This window comes from Crocodylus siamensis, chromosome 5, assembly GCF_052110815.1.
Source record: "Crocodylus siamensis isolate JL-2025a chromosome 5, ASM5211081v1, whole genome shotgun sequence".
In the NCBI taxonomy this organism is placed as follows: Eukaryota; Metazoa; Chordata; order Crocodylia; family Crocodylidae; genus Crocodylus; species Crocodylus siamensis.
The window spans coordinates 39,018,389-39,044,939 of record NC_143399.1 but is presented as its reverse complement, the minus strand read 5'-3'; the positions used below and the strand labels follow the sequence as shown (position 1 = coordinate 39,044,939).

General features: G+C 54.8%; 2 protein-coding genes across 3 annotated transcripts in view; one reads left to right on the top strand and one right to left on the bottom strand.

Moving 5' to 3' along the window:
- The window catches only part of RUVBL2 (RuvB like AAA ATPase 2), a 7,064-nt gene extending 6,090 nt beyond the window's left edge, over window positions 1–974 (bottom strand). Inside the window, exons 1-3 of the mRNA XM_090049124.1 lie at window positions 840–974; window positions 633–681; window positions 434–489 (exon numbers count right to left, since the gene is read on the bottom strand). Coding sequence (XP_089905250.1) covers window positions 434–489; window positions 633–681; window positions 840–851 — 117 coding nt within the window. The 5' untranslated portion in view covers window positions 852–974. The remainder of the gene's footprint in view (window positions 1–433; window positions 490–632; window positions 682–839) is intronic.
- GYS1 (glycogen synthase 1) lies at window positions 803–26,551 on the top strand. Of its 2 annotated transcripts, none has more exons than XM_090049119.1 (17): window positions 803–941; window positions 2,028–2,211; window positions 4,357–4,538; window positions 9,160–9,351; window positions 11,081–11,266; window positions 11,912–12,056; window positions 17,398–17,515; window positions 17,983–18,103; window positions 18,411–18,517; window positions 19,363–19,422; window positions 19,715–19,793; window positions 20,209–20,322; window positions 20,428–20,554; window positions 21,995–22,090; window positions 22,568–22,731; window positions 23,325–23,405; window positions 23,678–26,551. In XM_090049119.1, the coding sequence occupies exons 2-17, from the start codon at window positions 2,094–2,096 to the stop codon at window positions 23,984–23,986; spliced, it is 2,199 nt and encodes a 732-aa protein (XP_089905245.1). In that variant the 5' UTR covers window positions 803–941; window positions 2,028–2,093; the 3' UTR covers window positions 23,987–26,551. The 2 variants fall into 2 exon arrangements, with proteins under 2 accessions (XP_089905245.1, XP_089905244.1); XM_090049118.1 differs by lacking the exon at window positions 803–941 and adding an exon at window positions 1,239–1,376.

The following is a 26,551-nucleotide window of genomic DNA, read 5'->3' as shown; positions in this document are numbered from 1 at the left end:
CCACTGCTCACACAGCTCCCGGCTCCCGCCAAGGCTCCCCATAACCCTCAAGACCTCATCTCTGCCCCCATTCCTGCCATGGCTGCCCCGTACCCCCCCTCCCACTCATGTAGCCCCAACAATGTTCCTCATGACCCCAGCCCCTGTCTCCACCCCTACAGCTATCCCATGCCCCTGCTCCTCTCCCACTCCTACATAGCACTGCATGGACCCCATAGGCTCATGCAGCCCCTACCAATGCCCATCACTGCCCCCCCATCTCTGCCTTTGCTCCCCCCAGTCGTACACAGTTCCTGGCTCCCCCCTCCGACTCAAGCGTCCACAAACCCCCAGGCTTACACAGTGTCCACCAGCACCCCTAGTACTGCCTCCACCCCCCAGCCCCTTCCTCTTCTGCCTGTGCAGCCCCACCTCCATGAGGCTCTCCCAGTACCTGTCTGGGCTCCAAGGCATCGTCCAGGCCCAGTCCCCGGATGTGAGAGTGGGCGCCTGGGGGAGGCAATAGGGCAGGTCGATGAGGGTCTGGAGGGGGGGGGTCCCCTCTCTCCCCCCACCGCTCCCCCTTCAGGCCCGCTGCCAAGCAACGGTTTCCATGGAGACGGTCTGGTTCGAGCTCCCACCCTTGGACTCACCGATGCGCTCGATCCGCGTCACGTCGCGCACCTCGGGCACCTTCGTGGTCTGGGGCGGGAGAGACGGGGTCAGGGGGGTCCTGACCCCGCCCTTCCCCCATGTGACGGCCCGGCGCCATTCTCCCCCCTTCCCCCAACAGCCCGGATCTCGGACCTGATTCCCACCCCCCCGCGCAGGACTGGGCCCGGTCCCGCAGGGGCGCTCACCGTGGTTGCCATGATGCTCACACGAACCGCCCGGCGCGGCCCGGAAATGACAAACCGGAAATCGAGGGAGCAAGACGCGGAGGACTGAGGCAACCGCTCTAGGTGCTGCTCTATGGCTCGTGGTCCTCCGGTCGCCCCCAGCACCTCCCCTGCTGAAAGGGGTTGCCACCCCACCCCGTCCCGCCCCACTGTCCGCTTCCTTCCTCCCCCGCGGCCCGTCTCAGCTTTCCCGCTCCGCGACTCCTTGCCCTTCCCCCACCCCTTCCTGGAAAGCTTGACGCTTCCCCTTTAAGATCCACCCCGCCGCCGAGCCCTTGCCTGGTCCCTGCCCCACGTGTTTCCCTCCTGCCCGTCAGCGACCGCTTCACCTAATCGCAGCACTGGGCCCGGCGGAGCGCTCCAATAGGGACCTGGGGGCGGGGCGCTGGGAAGCCCCACCCCTCAGCGGGAGGGCGGGGTTCAGCCCAGCTGAGCGAGGCTGGGGAGGAAGGGTTCTGGGCGGCCAGACCGCGCGGCGGGACGGGAGGCGTCGCTGAGGTGAGTGGGGGTGGGGCATTTCCCCCGGGTCCCCCGCGCCCTGGAGGTCAGTGCCCCCCCAGCCAAGTTGTGATCGCCTCCCGCGGTGTCCCCCCTCCTGCCACCCCCAGCTACGGGTCCACTGGCCCCGACACTTGTCAGGAGTCGCCCCCCCTCAAGCCCAGGACTCCTGTAGCACGGTCCCTTTGCCTCATCTCTGCCCTCCACCTCATCCTAGGGGGTCACCGTTTCCCTAGTCAGGCCAAGACCACTCCCCCCCTGCCAGGGGTCCTCCAACCTCCCCACTGGCCCCTAATCTGTTTTAGGGGTCACTGCTTCCCCCTACTAGCCCTCCCCCCCATTGTGTCCTCTTCCTTTCCCCTGTCAGGACTCCCCCCCCTCCCCCCATGGGTCTCTGGCTCCTGCCCCGGTTGCCACCATAGCTCAGCTGGACATCCCCCACTTGTAAAGGGGGTGAATGCAACCTGTAAAGGGGGAGCTCCCCCACTCAGCAGTTGGCACCAGCCTCCTGACCCACCTGTGCCCCTTTGCAGCCTGGAGGCACCCAGGTGTCTGCCCCTTGGAGTTGGGGAAGGGGGATCCCAGGCAGGTAACAGCAAAGTGACCCCCCCCGACCCATCATGCTTCCCACGTCTGTCTGTCTCCCTCCAGCCTGGTGCCTGGGCCCAGAGGCCTCCACACACTCCATCCCAAGGCACGGCCCCCCTCACCAGCACCATGCCCTTGGCTCGCAGCCTCTCCGTCACCTCCCTGACTGGGCTGGAGGACTGGGAGGATGAGGTCGACTTGGAGAACGTGGTCCTCTTCGAAGTGGCCTGGGAGGTGGCCAACAAAGGTCAGCCCAGATGCCTGGGTTAACTCCTTGGGAAGAGGAGGGGAGGGCTGGTGGGTTAGAGTGAGGTGCTTTTGGGGAGGGGTGGGAGAAGGCTGAGAGCTAGGACTCCTGGGTCCTCTCCCCAGCTCTGCCCTGACTGGTCCATGTGGATTTCTCCTTGAGGTCACGGAGACTGGGCTCCTGATGACCTCCACTGTGGGCTCCCTGATGCCCTTGACAAGTGACTTAGAAGAAGAAAATGGCTGTTACACTCCTGACTCTATCCCAAAATGCACTGCAAGTCACTAGCACTCTTGAGGTCCAAGAGCACAGGGCACTATGGGATACATGTGCCAGTTGCCCCATGATGCATTGCCCCATGGGCTGCTGGGAGCAAGAGCATAGTGCATTATGGGGTATGTGCACTAGGATTCCCACAATGCACTTCACTTCTCTGAACAAGAGCACAGTGCATTATGGGATACTAGCCCTGGGAATGCCACAGTGCACTGTGTCCAGTTAGACCATTGCCCACATCCCCTTCCCTCAATGCATCATGGTGGAGAGGGGGTATAACTAGCTGGATGGGGAGGACAGGTGTTGGAGGGCTGATTTCCCACCCCCGCCTCCCTAGCCAGAACAGAGCCTGTAGCAGGAAAAGTAGCTGGGTACAGCCTGCCCTACCTCACAAGTGCCCAGCTTGCTCCCTTGGGCTATAAGAAGCTTTCCCTTCTGCCTCATTATATGAGATCTTCATTGTTAAGCAGCTTCATTAAGCTGGCATCCTGCCCTGGCCCCCTGGGGCCAGAGCTCTGGTGCCCTGCCCTTTCCAGCTTAGAGGCTGTTATGGGCTCCCTTACTGTCTGGGTTCTCTCTCTAGAGGTGTAGGGATAGGAAGTGCCAGGATGGTCTTTGCTTCTTACAGCTTCATCTCAGTGGTGGATGAATTGGCCCTGTATAACTACCCCTGTATAACTACCCAGCACGTTCCACCCAGTGGCAGCTGCATCTCTGCACTGGGTGAGGGATGATCATCGTATAATCTGTTCCCCAATACACCCCATCCCAGAAGCAGATGCATCTCAACCTGGCTGAGGGGTTCCTGGATAAATAGGCCCCTGCAGTGCCCCACCCCAGAGGCAGCTGCATCTCACCCCTGGAGAAAAACTCCCAGAAGTTCTCCTGGGGCTGTGTGCTTCCTTTGTGAGCTCCATTCAGTGCTTAAATGTTCTTGGCTTCTGTCCCAAAGTTTTTTTAGTGACTGGGCCTTGTCCTGTCATTAGAGAGGAATAAACGGAAGCTCTCAGCTTCTGCCTAAGCAGGCTCCTGCTCCCTCCTCGGGGCTGGTGTGGGGCAGGGTGTGCGCTGCTTGTGTCAGCCTCCGTCTGTGCATGGTGGGAGGTTGGGTGGTGGGCACTGTTGGCTTGGGTTCTCTCGGCTGGTTGGATGGAGATGGGGGAGGGAGGATAGGGGAGGTGGGTCTGGGGACAGGAGAGCCCTGGGGGTGGGACAGTTGCTCATCAGGTGAGGAGTTGATTGACTGTTGGGAGTCCCACAGTGCATTGTATCCCACTAGGCCACTGCTTGTGGGGAGAAAGAGCACAGTATATAGGATATATATGCCAGGAAGCCAACAATGCATTGTGTTCCACTAGGTCATTGATCAGTGGGAGCAAGACTGTGGTGCATCATGGGATACATATGCTGTGGAACCCACAATGCATTATGTCCCACGAGGCCCCAACCTTGCTGGGAGCAGAAGTACAGTACATTGTGGTATCATGTACCAGAAGACCCACAGTATATTGTCTCAACTAGGCCACTGCTTTCTGGGAGCAAGAGTGAAATGCATTATGGGATGCACATGTATAGAGTCCCACAGTGCATTGTGCTGCACTAGTCCTTCACTGGCCATACATGTCAGGTCATTCCATTGCATTATGGGATCTGTATGCCAACAAACCCACAATGCACTGCTTCCCTTTAAAGTAGCCCGCTTGGCATGTGTAGCGCATTGTGAGAGAGCCCCTGGGGAGTCTCACAATGCATTGGGGCAGCCCCGTTGTGGCGGGGTCTATGTCAGGTGAGCTGGGAGGGAGGGTGCCCTCTTTTCCCCACCCCTGGGCAGCAGGGGCATGGCTAACCTCCCTGTGCTCTGGGGAGCAGTGGGTGGCATCTACACGGTGATCCAGACGAAGGCCAAGATCACGTCAGATGAGTGGGGCGAGAACTACTTCCTCATCGGGCCCTACATGGAGCAGAACGTCCGCACCCAGGTGGAGCTCATCGACCCGCCCAACCCAGCCATGCGGCGCACCATTGAATCCATGAACTCCAAAGGCTGCAAGGTACCACCCTGAGCCAGGGAGGGGACCCAGGCGTCTGGGAGGCCACAGCTGGTGAGGTGCAGTTGGGGGCAGTGTGGGGAGGGAAGGGCCCCAGGTGCTGGTCCTTTCCTTGCCATTTCACCCCACCTGGCAGCCTGCAGGGAGAGGACCTGGTATCCAGGGCCAATACAGAATGAAAGGTGGGATCCTAGGTAGGTGGGGAGAGGACCCAGGTATCCAGGACCTACTAGACATGGTGCTGGAATAGCTTTTTGGTTGAGAGTCTATCCTGCGATCTGAGGCAGTAGGGGCTTGGGTCAACCTGCTGCCCCTTCTGGTGTGAGAGGTTATTGGAGTTCCCATATTGGGGTTACCACTTCTAGACCCCAGCAATTTCTCTGCTGTCTCCCCAGCCAGGGAGTAGAACCCAGGAAACCCAGACACCCAGCTGTGACCCACCAGCCCCCACACCCTTCTAAAAGCTGGGATAGGACCCAGGTGTCCTGGCTTCTGGCCCCCACTCACCTCCCACAGCTGAGAGAGAACCCAGGTGTCTTGGCTCCCAGCCCCTTTTTGCTCTGACACACCAGCCCCCACTCCCCTCCCAGAGCTAGGGTAAGAGAACCCAGGCATCCTGGGTTAGGCTACCCAAAATTAAATGTGGGTGGGGGGTGCTGCCCAGTGCCATACCAGTGAGGTTTGGTGCCCAGGGCAAAGCCTATAGCAGCAGCCTGCCCTCACCCCACACACAGATCAGGGGGCACATGCCCTTCCCATGTCTGCTCAGGAGAGCATGCAGTGGTGGGAGCTGTCCTCCCCATGCCCGCCAAATGAGCTGTTCGTGGCTCCGTCCTATGCCCCACCCTGTCTGGGCAGCACCTATTCACACCCCTTTTCTTTGGTGCCTGGGGCAGTCGCCCCACTCCCCCCCTTGCTATGACATGGGTGCTGCCACTTCCTTCAGTGCTGTGGGCTGCCCACTTTCCCTCCACTGCGGCAGCCAGCTCCAGGGCCCACAGGCCCAAGTCCCTGCCCTGCCCCACCCCCACCCCCACCCCAGCCAGGCTGCAGGAGGAGGGATATTTTTAGCCCTGGGGGCTCATGTTTCTTCCCCCCCCCCCCCCCACAAGAAAGGTCACAGGCCTCCTCCCCTCCCCCTGCCTTCTTTCACCTGATGTTTTTCTCTGTCACCCAAAATAGCTGACCTGAAATATCCCTGGGGATAGGGGGGAAGGGGCAGATATGGCATAGGGAGGAAGGAGCAGCTGGGGTCTAGTTGGGGTGGGAGAGGTAAGAGAGAACTGGGCTGGGGTTGAATTTTAATGTAGGGGGTCAGGTCTCAGGAATTGGGGGGCTGGGAGACAATTGGGTTCCAGCACCGGAAGGGGGGCAGTTGGGGCAGCCCCAGGTGTGGGAGCCAGGGTCATACATGGGGGTAAGATGGAACATTTTGGTGTGGGAGGCTCTGCTTGCTGGTTGGGAGGAGGTGACTGTCCTCAGTGGGGAGGGGGTGTCTCTCTTCCCCCCATCATCTGCGCACCCCAGTTGGCTTCCCCGTTCATATCTGCCCCTCCATTTCCACAAAGGGGGGATTCCTGTGGGGAGGCACCAGAGCCCTCCCCCAGGAGTGTGAGGGCCAAAGCCCCTCCTGTCAGGAGCTATTCCCAGCATGCTTTGCCCTTGGGCCAAGCAGGGGAGCAGCAGCTGTTGGGGGAGATGAGGGAAGAGGGCTCACAGGCAGGTCCCTGCTGGAAGGTGGGTATATGTAGTGGGGGGACACCCCTAGGACTTCCATAATGGCTTAGGGGGGCTGTGGTGTGGAAAGGGGCCTTGGCGCACTCTGAGGGTGAAGGTTCCTGCTGGAGGGGTTCCAGTATGGGGGTGGGGTGCCCAGTGTATATGTGGATTCATAGATGCTAGGGTCAGAAGGGACCTCAACAGATCACCGAGACTAACCCCCTGTCCTGGGCAGGAAAGAGTGCTGGGGTCAGGTGACCCCAGCCAGATGCCTATCCAGCCTTCTCTTAAAGACCCCCAAGATAGGGGAGAGCACTACCTCCCTTGGAAGCCCATTCCAAATATTGGCCACCCTTACCATGAAGAAGTTTTTCCTGATGTCCAGCCTAAACCGGCTCTCTGTCAGTGTGTGATCATTGTTCCTTGTTACCCCAAGAGGCGCCCTGGTGAACAGAGCATCTCTGGTTCCTTGTTGCGCCCCCCTAATGAATGTGTAGGCAGCCACAAGATCACCTCTCAGCCTTCTCTTGTGGAGGCTGAAGAGATCCAGGTCCCTTAGTCTCTCCTCATACCATATGAGCGACTTTCCTCTGGACTCTCTTGAGGTTATCCACATCCTTCTTAAAGTATGGTGCCCAAAACTGGATGCAGTACTCCATCAGAGGTCTGACCAATGCTGCATAGAGGGGAAGCATCACCTCTTTGGTTCTTTTTGTCATGCATCTGCTGATGCATGATAAAGTGCGGTTAGCTTTGCTGATGATTTCATCACACTGATGACTCATGTTCATCTTGGAGTCCACTATGACTCTGAGATCCCTTTCTGCTTCTGTCATTTCCTAGCCAGTAGGTGTGCTGGATACTTTTATGCCCTAGATGTGGCACTCTGTATTTGTCCTTGTTAAACTGCATCCTGTTGTGTTCTGCCCACTTTTCCAACCTGTGCAGGTCTGCCTGCAATCATTCCCTAACCGCTGGTGTGTTCACTTTCTACCACAAATTAGTTCATCTGCAAACGTGGACAGAATACATTTCACAGCCACATCCAAGTCACTGATGAAGACATTGAAGAGCACAGGTCCAAGGACCAAGCCTGCGGGACCCCACTGCCCCCACATCTTTCCAGGTCGATACCGACCTGTCCACCACCACTCTCTGTGTGCGACCCCTAAGCCAATTTGCCACCTGCCGGACTGTGTAATCATCTAAGTTACAGCTTCTTAATTTATTTATGAGAATGGGATGAGATACTGTATTGAAGGCCTTCCTAAAATCAAAGTAAATGACATCCACCTCTATTCCTGTGTCTAAGCATTTTGTCACCCAGTCATAAAAAGAAACCAGATTAGTCAGCCACGATCTACCTGCTACAAATCCATGCTGGTTGCCCTGCTGCATTATTTTTCCCACTGGACTCACAGAAATATGTTTCTTAATTTTTTCAGAGTCTTCTCCAAGGATAAAGGTGAGACTAACTGGCCTACAATTACTTGGATTCTCCTTCCTCCCGTTCTTGAAAATAGGGACCACACTGGCCCTTTTCCAGTCCTCCGAGACCTGACCCAAGCACCACAGTTGCTCAAACAGTCCTGCCAGTGGTTCTACTAGGACACTGGCCAGTTCCTTCAGCACCCTTGGATGCAGCTGATCCGGGCCTGCTGACTTAAACCCATCCAGTCCATCCAAGTGACTGCATTAAGTCAGTGTCAGGAGTTGATGGGCTGTTGTCCCTCTGATGCCCATCTAAGAAGCCATTAGAAGATGTGTCATGATCCTTGTTCAGGAACACTGAGGAAAAAAACTCATTGAAGAGCTTAGTGTTGTCCCCACCTCTGTCACTAATTGCTCCTGCTTGTTCAGTAGGGGTCCTATGCTGCCTTGTGCCTTCCTTTCACTCCCTACATACCTAAAAAAAAAAAAAGACTTTTTGTTGTCTTTAATTTCTGTTGCCAGCCTCAGCTCCATAGTTGTTTTGGCCTTTTTAACTGCCTCCCTGCAAGTGCAGGCCAAGTAGGTATACTTCTCCTTGGTAGCTTTCTCCTGCTTCCACTGCCTATATGCCTCTTTTTTGCCCTTAAACTTCCCTGGATTTTTCTGCTTAGCCACGGAGGGTTTTTGGCCCCTTTCACTTGCAATGGGATCGTCTCCCACGGCTTCCGAAGGAGTTTAGTCAATGACGCACTGCAGGATAGGAGTTCCTTTAGGAACAACCAGCCTTCCTGGACTCCCATCTCTCCAATATTCCTATCCTGTGGTGCATCATTGACTAACCTCCTGAGCACAATGAAGTTAGCCTTCCTAAAATCAAGCACTTCCACCCTACTAGTTATCTTACCTACCCTATGCTGTATGGTGAATTCTGTTGAATGGTGGTCACTGTCCCCAGGGTGACCAAGAATCTGCAGCTCCCCTACCAGGTCATCCCCTGTAGCCAACACCAAGTCCAGTAGGGCATTCTCCCTAGTGGGGAGAACCTCCTGCATTAAGTGAAGATCCTGTACACAGGTTAAGAACCTACGTGAATGGTTGGATATGGCTGACTGCTCCTCCCGCAGATGTCAGGGTAGTTTAGGTCCCCCATGACAACCACATCCCTAGACTGTACGTTGCCTCAAGAATTCCAAGTCTAGCTCTTCCTCTTGATGTGGTGGTTTGTAACAGACCCCGACCAAGTCCCTTTCCCTCCGACCTCCATGTATCCTAACCCACAATGCCTCAACTTTCTCCTCCTCTGATCCCATTTTGATTAGGGTAGATGTATAATGCTCCATAACATTGAGCAAACTCCCCCCACCCCCCGTTTTCTTCCTACTCCCTGGGGTGTGGGCTGGGGCTAGGGGGTGGGAGTTCCCTGTGGAGGATGGGGTGTTCCCTGCTCAGGGGTGTTCTGCCTGATCTGTCCCAGGTGTACTTTGGGCGCTGGCTCATTGAGGGGGGCCCCTATGTGGTGCTTCTGGACATCACAGCTACGGCCTGGAGCCTGGACCGCTGGAAGACAGAGCTATGGGACAGCTGCACCATTGGGGTGCCCTGGTACGACCGCGAGGCCAACGACGCTGTCCTCTTCGGCTTCCTCACTGCCTGGTTCCTCGGAGAGGTACGGGGGGAAGAGTGGGAGCGGGGAGTGGGAGCACAGGGACAGTGGGGACTGAGGATGCCCCACAGGGCAGAGAGGTGGGGACCTGGGGAGGGGGGAGCAGGGACCCCATAGGATGTGACCCACAGGATATGGGGCCATGGATGTAGCACCTCAACCAGGGGACCCTTCAGGGAGGGGGTGAAGAATCTGAAGAGATGGGGCCACTGCAGAGGGGGCACCCAACACAGTGAGTGAAGAGGGGACAGAGCCCATGTGGGGAGGAGCCCTCATCAGGGCCAGAAACCCTGACCCATGCGAAGGGGGAAGTTGCTTCGTGGCAGAGGCCAGTTGTATACCTCAAGGGGAGGGTCTTTTAGTTCCCCTCCCCATGTGGGCGTTCTGGGGGGCGGGGGGGGGGGCGGGCTTTCTTATTGCCTGGGGCTGTGACTGCCAAAGGAGGGGGGCAGTAAGAAGAGGAACTTCATTGTAGGCGGAGGCTCAGTTCTGCCTAAGAGGTGGGGGAAGTGGGGGTATCAGGTATGGGCTGAGCCAGGATTTTGAAAACGAGTACAGATATTGTAGGGTATCCTCATATATAACATAACACATCTTTTGCTCCAGTTGAAAAGAACCAAGAAGCTTTACTAGTACACTGGGGGGACCTAGGGCTGTGGTATTGTGTTTAAGATAGAAGCCAAAAAAAAATGTAAACCTTAATAGACTGAATAGAGCATTCATCAGCTGTGTCATATAATGTATTAAAAAAACAACAAGCTAGACAATATTCAAAAGGTGCCATTTAATTAGTCCCGTAGCTACTGGAATTGAATGTACATCTCTTTCAGATACACAAAACAAAGTCTAGCCTTCCTGAGTGTCTTGATCGGACCTCCAAGGCTTCACCTATTTCTGCCACCTGAGTAACCTTCAGTTGCGTTAACGCTACTGCAACTGACTGACTGTTTCTAGCTAGAGTTAAAAAACAGTCTGCTGGGCTGTGATGTAGGAGCTATGTTACCAAGAGTGGACAGCAGAACTGCAGAAGAAAGCCTAGCTTGATTAGGAGAACCATGAAAGACCATTAAAAAGGAGAGAGGGTCGTTAACACCTGTGGAAGGGATCAGGTAGATTATAACAAGCCATGAAGTCAGTTGATTTCCTTGGCACTACTTGACTAAAAGGGCTGCCGCTACTGCCAGGCAGTTGGTTTTAAACTTTGTCTGGACCAGGAATCAAAGAGGGGGTGCCATTCTCCTTCGCTCCCCGCCCCCTGCAGATATCAGGTCTCTGGGCTGTTGGGAGCCGGGGGCTGTGGCATGGGGAGCAGCCTTAAGGAGTAGGCAGGGATGTGACACAGGATGGGGTCTGGTGTGGAAGTGGGCAGGTAACAAGCAGCTGTCAGGAGGCTGGAAGTGCCCCCCATTTTCTGCCCTCCCCCCTAACTTCAGTTTTCTAGGAAGGGTCTTTGGAAGATTGCCCCACTGCCGTGAGTTCACCACTGAGCCCTTGGACAGTAGGTCGAGCTGCTGGTCTCCTGGTTGCCAGAAATTGAACCCAGGAATTGGGCTGTCAGACACACTCGCCCACTAGACCACCTTCCCTTCCCCCAGAACAGGGAGAGAACCTCAGCATCCTGGTTTCCAGCCCCTTTTGCTTTACTGGGTCCCACTCCCCACTCAAAGCAGGGATGGGACCCAGGTGTCCTGAATGTGCTTTCTTCCCCTCCCCGCTTCCTCCCACCCTACAGTTCACAGCTCAGTGTGAGGAAAAGCCATTTATCATCGGGCACTTCCATGAGTGGCTGTCCGGGGTCGGGCTCTTCCTGTGCCGCATCCGCAAGCTGCCTGTGGCCACCATCTTCACCACCCATGCCACCCTGCTGGGCCGCTACCTCTGTGCTGGCAGTGTGGACTTTTACAACAATCTGCAGACTGTGAGCACCAGGGTTGGGGAGGGGCTGGGGTTGCTTGGCAGGAGCTCCAGGGGTGATGGGAAGGATCTAGGGGAATCTGGGCACAAGGGGCTCCAGAGGCTGATGGGTAAAGGACTAGGACAGTGGTTCCCAACCCCAGGTCACGGCCCAAATGAGTTTTGCGGGGGCGATGCTGATGGCGCTGCACAGAAAAAATGAGCCATGCTGTGTGCCGGGAACTCCCCCGACCCCATGCCACCACCACTGAACTTTGTTTCCAGCAGCAGGGCATGGAAAAAAGAGGTTGGGAATCACTGAACTAGGGCATCACTAGCAGCAGATGGGGAGGAGTCCAGAGCACTTGCAGGGAGGGCTGTGGCTTTTCAGGTAGCTAAATCATGTACTGTCTAGCCTTGCTGTGGCTGGGATGGTAGCTTGGAACCCACGCGTCCTGGCTGCCAGGCCCCCCTGCTCATAACTCACCAAACCCCATTTTCCTCCCAAAGCTGGGATAGAACCCAGCTGTCCTGGCTCTCAGCCCCCCTGCTCTAACTCACCACTTCCCTCCCAGAGTTGGAATAGAACCCAGGCATCCTGACATCTACTTTCTTGGATCCTAATAACCTACCTGCTTGGTTCTTTTTTTTTCTTGCCCTCCCCACTCAGTTTAATGTGGACAAAGAGGCTGGCGACCGGCAGATTTACCACCGCTATTGTATGGAGCGTGCTGCCATCCATTGCACCCATGTCTTCACCACCGTGTCCCAGATCACAGCTGTGGAAGCTGAGCACCTGCTCAAGAGGAAACCAGGTCTGCAGGGTGCTGGGACTGGGGCAAGTCTGTTTGCTGGAACCACTTCCCCAGTGCTGGGATGCAGCAAACTCTGAAGTAGAACACGTTAAGGGGCTGTTTATATAGGGACCTCTCAGGCAGAATTGAGATGCAGTCACTTCTGGGGTGGGACCAAGGGCTACTAAACAGCCTCATAGAATCATAGAAAGTTAGGGTTGGAAGGGACCTCAGGAGTTCATCTAGTCCAACCCCCTGCTCAAGGCAGGACCATCCCCAAATAGATCATCCCAGCCAAAGCTTTGTCTACTCTGGTTTTGAAAACCTCCAAGGATGGAGCTTCCACCACCTCTCTGGGTAACCTGTTCCAGTGTTTTACTACTCTCCTAGTAAGAAAATTCTTCCTAATAGCTAACCTAACTTCCTTTGCTGCAACTTGAGACAGTTGCTTCTTGTTCTGTTATCTGCCACCGCTGAGAACAGTCCAGCTCCATCCTCTTTTGAACCCCCTTCAGGTAGTTGAGGGCTGCTATTAAAACTCATCTCAGTCTTCTCTTTTCTAGACTAAATAAGACTCGTTCCCTCAGTTTTTCCTCATAAGTCATGTCCCCCAGCCCCCTCACCATTTTTGTTGCCCTCCAGTAAACTCTCTCCCATTTGTCCACATCCTTTCTGTAGTGGGGGACCCAAAACTGAACTCAGTGCTCCAGATGTGGCCTCACCAGTGCTGAATAGAGATGAATAATCACTTCCCTTAACCTACTAGCGAAACACCCACCAATTCAGCCGAGCATGCCGTTAGCCTGCTTAGCAACAAGGTCACACTGCTGGCTCATATTCAACTTATTTTGTCCACTGTAACCATCATGTCCTTTTCCGCAAAGCTGCTGCCCAGTCAGTCAGCCCCCAGCCTGTACTGGTGCATGGGACTGTTCCGTCCTAAGAGCAGGATTTTACACTTGTCCTTGTTAAAACTTATGAGATTTCTTATGGCCCAATCCCCCAGTTTCTCTAAGTCACTCTGAATCCTAGCCCCACCCCCCAGCATATCTACTACTCTCTCAGCGTGGTGTTACGTGCAGACTTGCTGAGGATGCACTCTATGCCATCTTCCAGGTCATGGATAAAGATGTTGAACAAAATCAGCCTCAGAACCAACCTCTGGGGCACTCCACTTGATACCGGCTGCCATCTAGATACTGGGCCATTGATTACTACTCTCTGAGCCTGATGCTTCAGCCAGTTTTCTATCCACTTTGCACTCCATCCATCCAGTTCATACTTCCTTAGCTTGCATGTGAGAATGTTGTGGAAGACAGTATCAAAAGCCTTACTAAAATCAGGGTATACCACACTGGTCTCCCCCCATTCACAGAACCAGTCACCTCATCATAGAAGGCAATCAGGTTGGTCAGACATGACTTGCCCTTGGTGAATCCATGCTGACTGTTCCTAATCACCTTTTTCTCTTCCAAGTGCTTAGAAATGGATTCCTTGAGGACCTGCTCCATGATTTTTCCAGGGACTGAGGTGAGGCTTGTAGTTCCCTGGATCCTCCTTCTGCCCATAGTTAAAAAAGGGAAGTATTTTTGCCCTTATCCAGTCATCAAAGATGGTGGTCAGGGGCTCTGCAATCACATCAGCCAAACTCCCTCAGTACCCTTGGGTGCATCCCATCTGGCCCCATGGACTTGTACACATACAGCTTTACTAGGTAGTCTCTAACCTGTTCTTTCATCACTGAGGGCTGCTCACCTTCTCCCCAAACTGTGCTGCCTGGTGCAATGGTCTGGGAGCAGATCTTGCCTTCTGAAGACAGGCAAAAAAGGCATTGAGCACATCAGCCTTTTCTGCATCCTCTGTTACTAGGTTGCTTCCCCCATTCAGTAAATGACCCATACTTCTGATCTTCCTCTTGCTGTGACATACTTGTAGAAACCCTTCTTGTTACCCTTCACGTCCTTTGCTAGCTGCAACTCCAATTGTGCTTTGACCTTCCTGACTTTATCTGGGCATGCTTGAGCAATGTTCTTATAGTCTTTACTAGTCATTTGTCTATGTTTTCACGTCTTATAAGCTTAGTTTTTGTAATTTAGTTTACTAAAGAGTTCCCTGCTAAGCAAAGCTGGTCTTCTGCTATACTTGCAAGTCTTCCTGCAACTCAGGATGGTTTATTCTTGCACTCTCAGTAAGGTTTCTTTAATGGACAGCCAGCTGTTCTGGACTCCTTTTCCCTTCAGACTGGCTTCCTAGGGGATCCTGACCATCAGTTCCCTGAGCAAGTCAAAGTCTGCTTTTCTGAAGTCCAGGGTCCTTACTCTGCTGTTCTCTACCCTTCCTTTCCTTAGGATCCTGAACACAATCATCGTGTGGTTACTGCTGCCCAAGTTGCTATCCACTACTACATTCCCCACCAATTCTTCCCTGTCTGTGAGCAGCAGGTCAGAAGAGCATGGCCCCTAGTTAGCTGCTCCTGCACTTGAACCAGTAAGTTGTCTCCAGTACTATCCAAAAACTTCTTAGATTGCCTGCACACTACTGTATTGCCCTCCCAGCAGATATCAGTGTCATTGGAGTCTGCCATGAGAAACAGGACTGTGATCTAGAAATTTAGATTCATAGATGCTAAGGTCAGAAGGGACCTCAACAGATCATTGAGTCTGACCCCCTGCCCTGGGCAGAAAAGAGTGTCAGGGTCAGATGACCCCAGCCAGATGCCTATCCAGCCTTCTCTTAAAAACCCTCCAAGGTAGGAGAGAGTATCACCTCCCTTGGAAGCCCATTTCAAATTTACCTACCCTTACTGTGAAGATATTCTTCCTGATGTCCAGCCTAAACCTGCTCTCTGTCAGTTTGTGACCATTGTTCCTTGTTACCCCAAGAGGCGCCCTGGTGAACAAAGTATCTCTCGTTCCTTGCTGCACCCCCCTAATGAATGTGTAGGCAGCCACAAGGTCACCTCCCAGCCTTCTCTTGTGGAGGCTGAAGAGATCCAGGTCCCTTAGTCTCTCCTCATAGGGCTTGGTCTGCATACCCTTAACCATACAAGTGGCTCACCTCTGGACCTTCTCAGGGTTATCCACATCCTTCGTAAAGTACGGTGCCCAGAACTGAACCCAGTACTCCAACAGCGGTCTGACCAATGCTGCATAGAGGGGAAGTATCACCTCCTTGGTTCTATCTGATGCATGATAAAGTATGGTTAGCTTTGCTGATAATTTCATCACACTGATGACTCATGTTCATCTTGGAGTCCACTATGACTGTGAGATCCCTTTCCGCTTCTGTCATTTCCTACCCAGTAGGTGTGCTGAATATTTTTATGCCCTAGGGAAAGCACTCTGCATTTGTCCTTGTTAAACTGCATCCTGTTGTGTTCTGCCCACTTTTCCAACCTGTGCAGGTCTGCCTGCAATCATTCCCTACCCTCTGGTGTATTCACTTCACCCCACAATTTAGTATCATCCAGAAACTTGGACAGAGTACACTTCATGCCCATATCCAAATCACTAATGAAGACATTGAAGAGCACAGGTTCAAGGACCAAGTCCTGTGGGAACCTACTGTCCTCATCCTCCCAGGTTGATACTGATCTGTCCAACACCACCCTCTGGGTGTGACCCCGCAAGTCAATTTGCCACCCACCGGACTGTGTAATCGTCTAAGTCACAGCCTCTTTATTTATTTATGAGAATGGGATGAGATACGGTATCAAAGGTCTTCCTAAAATCTAAGAAAATGACATCCACCTCTACTCCTGTGTCTAAGCGTTTTGTGACTTGGTCATAAAAAGAAACCAGATTAGTCAGGCATAATCTACCTGCTACGAATCAATGCTGGTTGCCCTGCTGCATTATTTTTCCCACTGGACTCACAGAAATATGATTCTTAATAATTTTTTCAAAGACTTTTCCAAGGACAGAGGTGAGACTAACTGGCCTACAATTACTTGGATCATCCTTCCTCCACTTCTTGAAAATAGAGAAAACTTCTGCTAGTGGTTTGAAGAAAGCTTCATCTACCAGTTCTTGGTCTGGTGGTCTATAGCAGACACCTACCACAACATCACCCTTGTTGCTGTCTCCTCAGACCCTAACACAGAGACTTCAGATAGGCCTGTCTCCAGCTTCATACTGGAGCTCTGAGCAATCATATGGCTATTTTACATAAAGTGCACCTCCTCCTTTTCTCCCTTGCCTGTTGTTCCTGAACAGTTTATACCCATCCATGACCATGCTGCAGTCATGCTAGCTATCCCACCGAGTCTCTGTTATTCCAATGATGTCACAGTGCTGTGACTGTACAAGGACTTCCAGTTCTTCCTGCTTATTTCCCAGGCTCCGTGCATTCCTATACAGGCACCTGAGGTAACTAGTTGATCTCCCTGATTTCTCTGGAAGTATGAGAGCACCTTCCCTATTGCCCCCTCCTCCTTGCTCTTCCTCCAGGTCTCCCGCTTCCCCGCTTACCTCAGGGCTTTGGTCTCCATCCCCTGGAAACCTAGTTTAAAGAGATGATCTACTTGGGGACATAGTTTCATAGTTGGTAGAGTCAGAAGGCACCTGAGCAGATTATCAAGTCTGACCCCCTGCCACGGCAGGAAAGAGTACTGGGGTCAAATGACCCCAGCCAGGTTTTCATCCACCCTCCTTTTAAAGACCCCCAGGGTAGGAGCCAGCACCACTTCTCTTGGAAGTTGGTTCCAGATCCTAGCCGCCCTGACCGTGAAGTAGCACCTCCTGATATCTAGCCTGAATCTACCCTCTGCCAGCTTGTGACTTATTTTTTGCCACTCCTGGGAGTGCTCGGGGGAACAGGGACTCTCCCAATGCCTGTTGGTCCCCCCCGACTAGTTTATAAACGGCCACTAGATCCCCCCCCTCAGCCTTCTCTTGTGGAGGCTGAACAGGTTCAGGTCCCTTAGCTTCTCCTTGTAGGGCCTGCCCTGCCGCCCCCTCATCATGCAAGTGGCCCTCCTCTGGACATTCTCCATGATGTTCACAATCCTCCTGAAATGCGGCGCCCAGAATTGGATGCATACTCCAACTGCGGCCTAACCAGTGTCGCATAGAGGGAGAGGATCACTTCCTTGGACCTGCTTGAGATGCATCTGTGGATGCATGACAAGGTATGGTTGGCCTTCCTGACCGCATCCCCACACTGTTGTCCCATGTTCATATTGACCTCAGGAATGAACAGGAGCATACATGGACATGGAATATATATGAATAACGAATAGGAACAATAATGAACAGGAACATGACATGGAACAGGAAGGGAAAGGATGGGCAGATCCTATCCTTGCAAAGTGATTCTGACCTTCACCTTGCTTCTGCCTTGTCCTCTCCCTGCACTTTCCCAGACCTGGTGACCCCCAATGGCTTAAATGTGAAGAAATTCTCAGCCATGCATGAGTTCCAGAACTTGCACGCCCAAAGCAAAGCCCGCATCCAGGAGTTTGTCCGGGGGCATTTCTATGGGTGAGTCATAGATTCCCATTCCCATCCCTCACCCCCTTGGAACCCACTCACAAACACAGTGGAAGCCAGCTGTCCTAGTTCCCAGCCCCCCACTGCTCCAACCCCCAGTCCAACTTCCCTTAGAGCTGGGAGAGAATCCAAGTGTCCCGGCTCAAACCCACCAGGCCCCACCCCTCTTCTTTTGTGCTGGAGTGCCCCTCCGGTGCCCCTATTGGTTGGTAATGGAAAGACACCAGCTGTCTTAACTCAGGGTGGAGTACTTAGAGAAATCATGGGTTGCAGACAGCCCCGTGCCCACTCACCTGCTACTGGGATCACTGGGAGATATGGGGAGAGAGGCAGCTGCCCCTGGGTGGGGCGGTTACTATATAGAGATGCCTTGCTCAGCATTGATGCAGCCACATCTGGGGTGGAGCACGCTGGCCAGCTGTCTTTAACAAGTTCCTCATGCCCTACCCCCCTTGTAGACACTTGGACTTCAACCTCGATAAAACCCTCTTCTTCTTCATTGCTGGGCGCTATGAGTTCTCCAACAAGGGGGCTGACATCTTCCTGGAGGCCTTGGCCCGCCTGAACTACCTGCTGCGGGTGAGTTTGGGGTAAGGGCAGACTGTGGGTGTCCCCTTAAGTCAGGCTGGTTTAGGGGGAGGGGGTCCCTTGTGCTGCCAGAAGTCTGTGTTCTGGGGGGTCTTACTGGGGTGTTTGGACTGGAAGTGGGGGACTCTTCCTTGGCATTGCTGTGGGATCTGCTAAAGGTGGTGTAGGGTGTCCAGTCCTTTGGGGAAGAATGGGGGCTCAGCTGTTAGGAGCCCCCCCTTTCTCTTGCTGGAGGGTGCCCGCCACTGCACTGTAGAAGCTTTGCCCCTCCTGACCACTGCTCTGGTGCCCTGCACAGGTGAATGGCAGCGAGAGCACAGTGGTGGCCTTCTTTATCATGCCAGCGCGGACCAACAATTTCAATGTGGAGACCCTCAAGGGGCAGGCCGTGCGCAAGCAGCTCTGGTGAGCATTTCAAACCCCACCCCCAAAATACCTTCCCAGGACCCAGGTGTTTGGGCTCCCATCCTTCCCTCAGCTCTAAATCCCTAGACCCCACAACCTGATTTCATAGACATTAAGGCTGGAAGGAACCTCGCAAGATTGGGTCCAGCCCTCTGCCCAAGGGTCAGGAAGTCAGCTGGGGTCAAATGGTCCCAGCAAAATAGGCATCCAAGTGTTTCTTGAAAGTGTCCAGAGTAGGTGCTTGCACCACCTTTGGCAGGAGTCTATTCCAGGCCCTGGGGACTCAGTAAAGAAGTTTTCCCTTATGTCCAGCCTAAAATGGTCTTCCAGGAGTTTGTGACCATTGGACCTTGTCTTCCCTTGGGGTGCCCTGGTGAACAGATGTTCTCCCGGTTCCTGATGCACACACCTTATGTCCTGATAGACTGCCACCAGGTCGTCCAGAGCCAGGGGTGGAACCCAGGCATCCAGGTTCCCACACTTCCCGAGTTCTGACTCCCTGGACTTTACAACTCTCCCACATCCAGGGGTAGAATCCAGGCACCTGGGCACCCATCCCCCTCTGTCTTTGATTCATTAGACTCCAGAACTCTCCTACAGCAATGGTTGAACGCAGGCTTCCGTGCTCCTGCCCTTTCCCCGTTCAGTGGTTTGCTGGAGTCTGTGCCATTTCCAAAGTCAAAGGAAGAACCCAGAGGTCTGGACTCCCACCCTCCCCAGGTGCAGTGGGGTACAGCCCATTCCCCTGTTGGAGCTGGGATGGACCCCAGGCACCTGTCTTTTCCCTGCAGTGACCACCTTCTCTCTCTTCTTTCTTCTTCTTTCTGCTTCTTCTCTTTCTGCAGGGACACAGCAAACGCTGTGAAGGAGAAATTTGGGAAGAAGCTCTATGAGTCTCTCTTAGTGTAAGTGCTCCCCCAGTTTGGAGCAGTGGAGTTCAGAGTTGGGGGCGGTGCCAGCCTGTTGCTGTCCTCTCTAGCTGGGAAGGGGCTTAATGGGGGATCTGATCAAGAGGCAGGGATTGTGGGGGAGAGGGGAAGGGTTTGGGGGCTCAGGTTGGGCAGAGCAGGTACTGTAGGGTCCCTGGGGCGCAGGGGAGGGGATCCAGACTGAGGCTCTGTCCTTGCCCCCACACTGCTTCCTCCCCCTCCCCCCCCCCACCCCCCCAAAAAAAAAAAAATTCCCTCCTGTCCACAGAGGGAACCTCCCAGACATGAACAAGATGCTGGACAAGGAGGATTTCACTATGATGAAAAGGGCCATTTTTGCCACACAGGTTCGTTCTCAGTCCCAGGAGGGGAGATGGGGACTGGTTGTTAGAGCATGGGGTAGTGGGAGTCAGGATGTCTGGAATCTGTCCCTGGTCTGGGAGGGGTGGGGGCTGGTGGGCTGGAGCAGGGAGTGCTAGGAGCCAGGTTGCCTGGGTTCATCTTATTTCTGGAAACAAAGTGGGGACTATTGTTTAGAGCAGGCTCAGGGCTGGGAGCCAGGACACATGGCTTCTACCCCCAGGTGTGTGAGGAGAGTGGGGCCTGGTAGAAGGAAGGGTGTGGGGGCTAGAATCTGGGTTCTCTCCCAGCTCTGGGAGGGGAGGGAGGGCTGGTGGGTTGGAGCCAGGATGCCTGGGTTTCAGTCCTTTCAAGGTGGACCTCTTGAGGGCTGACCCTTGTCTGTCCATCCCCTCCTTGCAGCGTCACTCCTTCCCCCCTATATGCACTCACAATATGCTGGACGACTCCACGGACCCCATCCTGAACACGATCCGGCGCATTGGGCTCTTCAACAGCAGTGCTGACCGTGTCAAGGTGAGCAAGCAGGGGAGGGGAGGAGCTTGGGGGTGGGGGAAGCCTGTTGTGTGGAAGAGGGTTCTGTGGTGTCCTGAGGTAACCTTCCACCCCTCTGTGCCCCAGGTCATCTTCCACCCCGAGTTCCTCTCCTCCACCAGTCCTTTGCTACCTGTGGACTATGAAGAGTTTGTCCGTGGGTGTCACTTAGGTGTCTTCCCCTCCTACTATGAGCCCTGGGGATACACACCAGGTAGGGATCCCCTGGATGCTTTGTATGGTGGAATATGGGAGGATCAGGTGGGGTAGAGCAGGAGAGGCTGGTAGCCAGGATTCCTGGGTTCTATCCCAGCTGTGGGAGAGGAGTGGGGTCTGGTGGGCTAGAATAGGGAGAGCTGGGAGTCTGGATACCTGGGTTCTCTCCTGGTTCTTGGAGGGGAGAAGAGTGGGTTCTGGAGTGTTTTGAGGGAGGGTGTGGGGGCTGTGAAGCAGGACACCTGGGTTCTATCCCAGGTCTAGGAGGCAGTGGGGGCTGGTGGGTTGGGAACAAGGCGGGGCTGGGCACCTGGGTTCTCTCCCAGCTCTGGGAGGTAGTGTGGGCTGGGGACACCAAACTCCTGGGTTTCCATTTTCCTGTTCACTGCTTCTTTGATTCAGTCCAGAAGGGTCTGCATTTCCATGGCAGGTGAGGGGTCCCTGCATGTCCAGCCCCTGTCCCACAGCAGGCATGTTTCCATGGGCCACACATCAGTGCGCTGAGCTGTGGCATGGTAAGGGGGGAGTTTAGGGGCCAGATACACCCTCCCCCCACAAGAGTCTCAGGACCTCTGTGGCAGCTCAGAGCAGGTGACTATTGGAGCAGCAAGGAGAATGAAGTGAAGAACCACAGCCTGCCTAGTTACAGCAGAACAGGAAAAGATCTGGAACAAGTTTGTGGAGTGGGGAAGGATGACACAGTAGGGGAGTCCTAATGTGTATCACAGCTCAGTACCACCGTACCACAGCTCAACCCACTGGTGTCCCCAGTGTGAAGAGCAGAGTGCAGATGCCTGGTGTTTCCCTATGCTTCTTGACTTTGCTGGTGGCCACGTGGGGCCAGGAAGGAATTGTACCTCCTCCTGTTGCTATAGGTATCAGGGTGTTTTTAAGCCTCTCTGAGGCATTGGGTATTGACTGTAGCTCAGGCTGGGGATTGAGACTGGGCTGTGCCAATTCTCCTGCTGGGACTTCAAGCCAGAGGCTCTGAGCTAGAGGGTCTTACCCCCCTGCTTGGAGTCAGACCAATGCTACATTTGAAGTCAGGAAGTAATTTTACCTCATGGTCAGATCAGTACAGACTTGTGTGTATGTGTGGAGAGGGGGTGGGGGGGTTGCTTTCCTCTGTAGCAGGTGTGGGGCCCTCCTTTTTGGGTCTCTCCAGTGTGTGTAACAACCTGGCAGTGAATAGACATTGCCAGCCCTCATCCCCCTGCATTCTGGGGCAGGTTCAAGGGCTCTCAGCATCCTTGGACAGTAGCCTTGTAGCTGTGCAACAGGGCTGTGAGGTACTATAGTATTAGGAATAGGTTGGACCAGGATTTGGATGGGGCTGATCCTGCCTCAAGCATGGGAGTTGGGCTAGATGTAACCCCTGGAGGGCCCTGCTTGCCCCATGGCTGTAGGATTCACCTGCCCCCTTTTCTCCTCCCCACAGCTGAATGCACTGTCATGGGGATCCCCAGTATCTCCACCAACCTCTCAGGATTTGGCTGCTTCATGGAAGAGCACATTGCAGACCCCTCTGCATATGGTGAGAATGGAGTGGGGTGAGGCCTGACACCTGGGTCCTTTCCCAACTCTGGGAGGGGAGCAGGCTCTGGTGGGTTAGAATTAGGAAGGGGAAGGGAGCCAGGACACCTGGGTTCTATCCTGGCTCTGGGAGAGGGGCAGAGTCTGTTAGGTCAGAACAGGGGTGGGCTGGGAGCCAGGACACTTGGGTCTGTCTGGATGCTGGGGACGGGGGTGCCTCTGAATTCTCTCTTTGGCTTGGACCCTGGGGAGGCTGGAAGCCAGGATGCCTGGGGTCCTTTCCCAGGCTGGTCAGGCAAAGGGTGGGCTGATGAGACACCTGACAGTTGGTGCATGCTTTGGTTCTTCACCTGACTGGGGTGGAGCTGCCTGGGCTGGGCTGAGTGCCTGGGATCCCTGGGCTGGGCTCTGGTGGGGAAGGGGGAGCAGGCAGACGCTTGGTTTCCCAGGCCAGGCTGTGACACTGCACCTCCCACAGGGATCTATATTCTGGACCGGCGGTTCCGCTCGCTGGACGACTCGTGCACCCAGCTGACCTCCTTCCTGTACAGCTTCTGCCAGCAGAGCCGACGCCAGCGCATCATCCAGCGCAACCGCACTGAGCGCCTCTCCGACCTGCTCGACTGGAAGTACCTGGGCCGGGTCTGTACCAGGAGGGTGGGGTGGGCTAGGGCTTGGCAGTAGTGAAGGGGATGACTAGTGGGAAGAGCTGGGTCAGGCGAATTCTGGAAGGGATGGGCTAAACCACGTGTGGGGGCAGTGGGGTGAGAAGTTGAAGCACTGGGAAGCAGCAGGCCAGGAGCTGGGCAAGGTAGAGGTCAAGCTGGGGGATTTAATTGGGACAGGTTATGGGGGTGTGGTTGGAGTGAGGGACCTGCTGCTCCCTCCAATTTAACCTCCCCCTCGCCCCCCAAGTTGCATGAGACTGCAACACCCCAGCCTTGTCCACACTGCTCCAGGAGTGACCCCATTACTTGCCTGCCCCCCATCTCTTCTCTTCAGGGTGTTTGGATCAGCTCCTCCTCCACTGGGAAATATATCCCCTTCAGCCCCAATTGGATACATTGCCCAGTGAGAGGTTAACCAGTCCCAGGGCTTGTTGAAAGGCCCTGTGGGCACAGGGTGGTCTTCAGGGATTGGGGGGGCTGCTATGGGGGAGGGGGAACCCAGGCATGGAGTCCCTTAACCCTCTTCATGTGGCACCTGTCTCTCTTCCTTCCCCCACCCCCCCACAGTACTACATGTATGCCCGCCGTATGGCACTGGCCAAGGCCTTCCCAGACAACTTCACTTATGAACCTCACGAGCCCACAGCGGTAAGTGCCCCAGAAAGACCCACTTGAAGCAGGGTGGGGTCCCCAGCACCCCCTACGCGTTTTCCCCCCCCAGCCAACTGCATCTCAGTGCTGGGCAAGGAGTTCCTATATAACCAGCCCCTAACATGCCCTACTCCAGAGCTGGCTGCATCTCAGTGCTGAGTTAGGGGTCCCTGTATAAGCAACCCCTAACATGCCCCTCACCCCAGGGCCAGCCACTTCTTTGTTCCAGCACTGACTGATGTCTCCCTCTCTTTCTCTGCCCTTCCCAGGCCCAGGGCTTCCGCTACCCCCGCCCAGCCTCAGTGCCTCCATCTCCCTCCATCTCCCGCCACTCCAGCCCCCACCACAGCGAGACAGAAGAGGATGACGAGCGCTATGATGAGGATGAGGAGGCAGAGAAGGACCGCCAGAACATCAAGCCACCTGCTACTATGGGCCCTGTCCCTGACTGGCGCAAGCAGCCCAAGAAGCCGTCCAGTGAGGCCAGCACCTCCTCCAATGCCAGCACTCCTACCCTGCCCAGCAGCCCCAGTGACCTCAGCAGCCCTGGCAGCTCCATCATCGAGGAACGGAATTAGACACCTTCCAGATCATTCTTGACCCTGGGGGGCCACTCGACAACAGGCGGCCAGCGCCCCGCATTGGAATGGTTCTAGGCCCCATCCCATCCCATCCTCCTGCTTTTGGCTTTCCCCTGTGATGCCCCCATCCCAGGCTTGCCAGGCTTTGTTGCAGTCTATACCAAGGATGCTCAACCTTTCCAGCCTATGGGCCAGAGAAGTGGGGTGGGACTGACCCCTGGGCTGGATGGGGCTCCACATGCCAGGATCAGGCCCCACATGGCCTTGGCCAGCCTCTGTATGCCCACATTGGGTCTCGTGTGCCAGGATCAGGCCCATGTACTAGAATTATTGGGCCCTGTACTACCCCGGCCCAGCCCAGGGGGATCTATGCCACTAATTTAACACACAAGAGCTGGGTGTCCAACCCACGGGCTCCCTGTGGCTTCATAGGTTGACAGCAGGGGGGAACGGGAGCCACTCCTCCACTGCCACATTTCAGACCTGTTGAAAGCATCACAGGCCTGATGAGCTGAATCCAGGGGCTGGATCTGACCCACAGGCCAGGGGTTGAGCACCCCTGATCTAGAACCCTGCTGCTCAGGGACCTTCCCTGCCAAAGGTGGTTGGGGGACCACAAACCTGGTTGCATGCAGGAGGGTTGTGCTCTGTAATCATTCAAAGAGGCTGCAGGACCCAGGCAGCTTCAGACATTCTAGATCAGGACCTGTGTTGACTTGGGAGGGAGGTTCTAAGCTGCTCTAGAATGTGCTGGACAATGGAAGGGCTCTGGAGATGTCTGGGCTGTGGTTTGGTGCTGTACTGTGGGGAACACTTTAACTTGGAGCCCCCTCCACAAACAGAGGTGCAGGTTGCTCTAGAGCACTGTTCCAGAGCTTCACTCCACAGGACAACTCTAGACTGGCTTCAAATACAGTGCCCACCTGGGGGAGCTTGAAGCAGGCCAGGATGGAGGGTGGAGGGGAAGGGTCCGGCTCTCCAGAACACAGATCTGATGGTTGCTGAGTGCCTCAAGCAATATGGTTCTGGATGAGTCTGGAACAGGGTTGAGTTGTTCTCAGTTGGTCTAGAGTTGGGCCTGCTCCTGAGTGCTTGGGGGTGAGTCTCAGCTGTGAGGTTTAAGCCCCAGTAAGGCTCAGGGTTGTTTCTGAATGGGCCATAATTAAGGGTCTGTCTGGATTTGGGTCTGAACTACAGCTCAGGGATGCAAAGAATGTTGCTAGTGGGTCAGTGTTGGGAGTCTGGGGTGCTCTGGAATGGCCCTTGTTTCTGGGTTGTGGGGTGTCCCGATGTTGTGTGAGCCTTCCTGTTCTAGAGCACGGGTGCTTAACCTTTTGGCCATGTACCCTCCCCTATGTGCTGGGACTGGGTCCTTGGAGGGGTGGCACCAACCCTTCTGGCCCATTTGCATGCTGGGTTTGGGTCCTGGAGGACCAGCACTGGCCCTGGCCCCTCTTGTCCCCTGTACGCTGGAATTGGGTGCCAGGGGCCCTGCCCTTACCCATTGCTGTGTGCTGGGATCAGGTGCCAGATCCAGCACACAGGGCCTGGGACTCCCCATGGGTCTGGATATTTGGCAATAGGGGAATGGTATCGCCACTCTCCTGCCACCAAATTTCTGGTTCTGGGCCATGGCCTGGAGGTTGAGCCCCCGACCCTGTCTACAGGTTCTGGGGGTTCTCTAGAACTCTTTGGGAGAAGGAGGGGTCCCCTGGCCAGAGCATTGCATGCTAAGCCATTTAGCACAAGTCATGTGTGCTCCAGCCTAGCCCTCTGCTCTAGAGCACCCTAGTACCTGCTGGGTCTCGATGAGCCAGCTGGAACCAGTTCTGGGGAAGCGGCCTATGGGCTAGCAAAACCAGGGGCCAGAAGCAATAATCTAGGTACGGCCATGGACCTGTCTGACCCACGTTTCAGACTAGATAATGAGTGGCAGCAAGGCTGGCCTAACCTGCTAGCTGCCCTCCCATCAGGCTGGTTAGAGCCCCTTTTAGACTGCAGATATTGAGGCTGGTACAGTTCTAGATCCTGGGCTGTGGCTCTCAATCACTGGCTGCAGGGGAGGGCCCGAGCTTCTCCAGAACTGTGCATAGCTGGAAATAGCGGGGTCTGGATTACTCAAGGATGTTGCTGGGAGCTCCCAGCTTCTTCAGGGCTTGGGTTACATTACTAGACCCCACCCCCACCCCTCGAGGATGCAGTCCTGGGGCCAGGCAGCTACTTCTGGGGAGAAAGCCTTCAGATGCAGCCACCTCTGGGGTGGAGCAAGAGTTTGTTCATTTGCAGATCTCAGGCACAGGCTTCAGCCCCTCCCCACTGAAGCAAGGGAAGTTGGTACGTGAAGCTGTGTTGTCTCTTCCCCACACCCACCCCTTCCCATCTCCTGTCCTGTATTCTCCCCACTGCAAACTCATCCCAGGCAGCTCCCTGCTCCCACCCAGCTTTTATTTATGAATGTTGTACACACAGCTGGGCTCATGTCACACCGTTTCTGTCCATCCCCGATCATGACAGGGGCAAATGCATCCAATATCAGAATAAAAAGGGATTTCAAGACGGTTA

What these genes read in the sequence shown, in the direction of transcription:
- GYS1 (XM_090049119.1), top strand. Translation starts at nt 2,094, where the DNA reads ATGCCCTTGGCTCGCAGCCTCTCCGTCACCTCCCTGACTGGGCTGGAG. An exon ending in GTCCGGGGGCATTTCTATGG is followed by an intron (nt 17,516 to 17,982) that starts GTGAGTCATAGA and finishes CCCCCCTTGTAG; the next exon opens with ACACTTGGACTTCAACCTCG. An exon ending in GCCCTGGGGATACACACCAG is followed by an intron (nt 20,555 to 21,994) that starts GTAGGGATCCCC and finishes TCCTCCCCACAG; the next exon opens with CTGAATGCACTGTCATGGGG.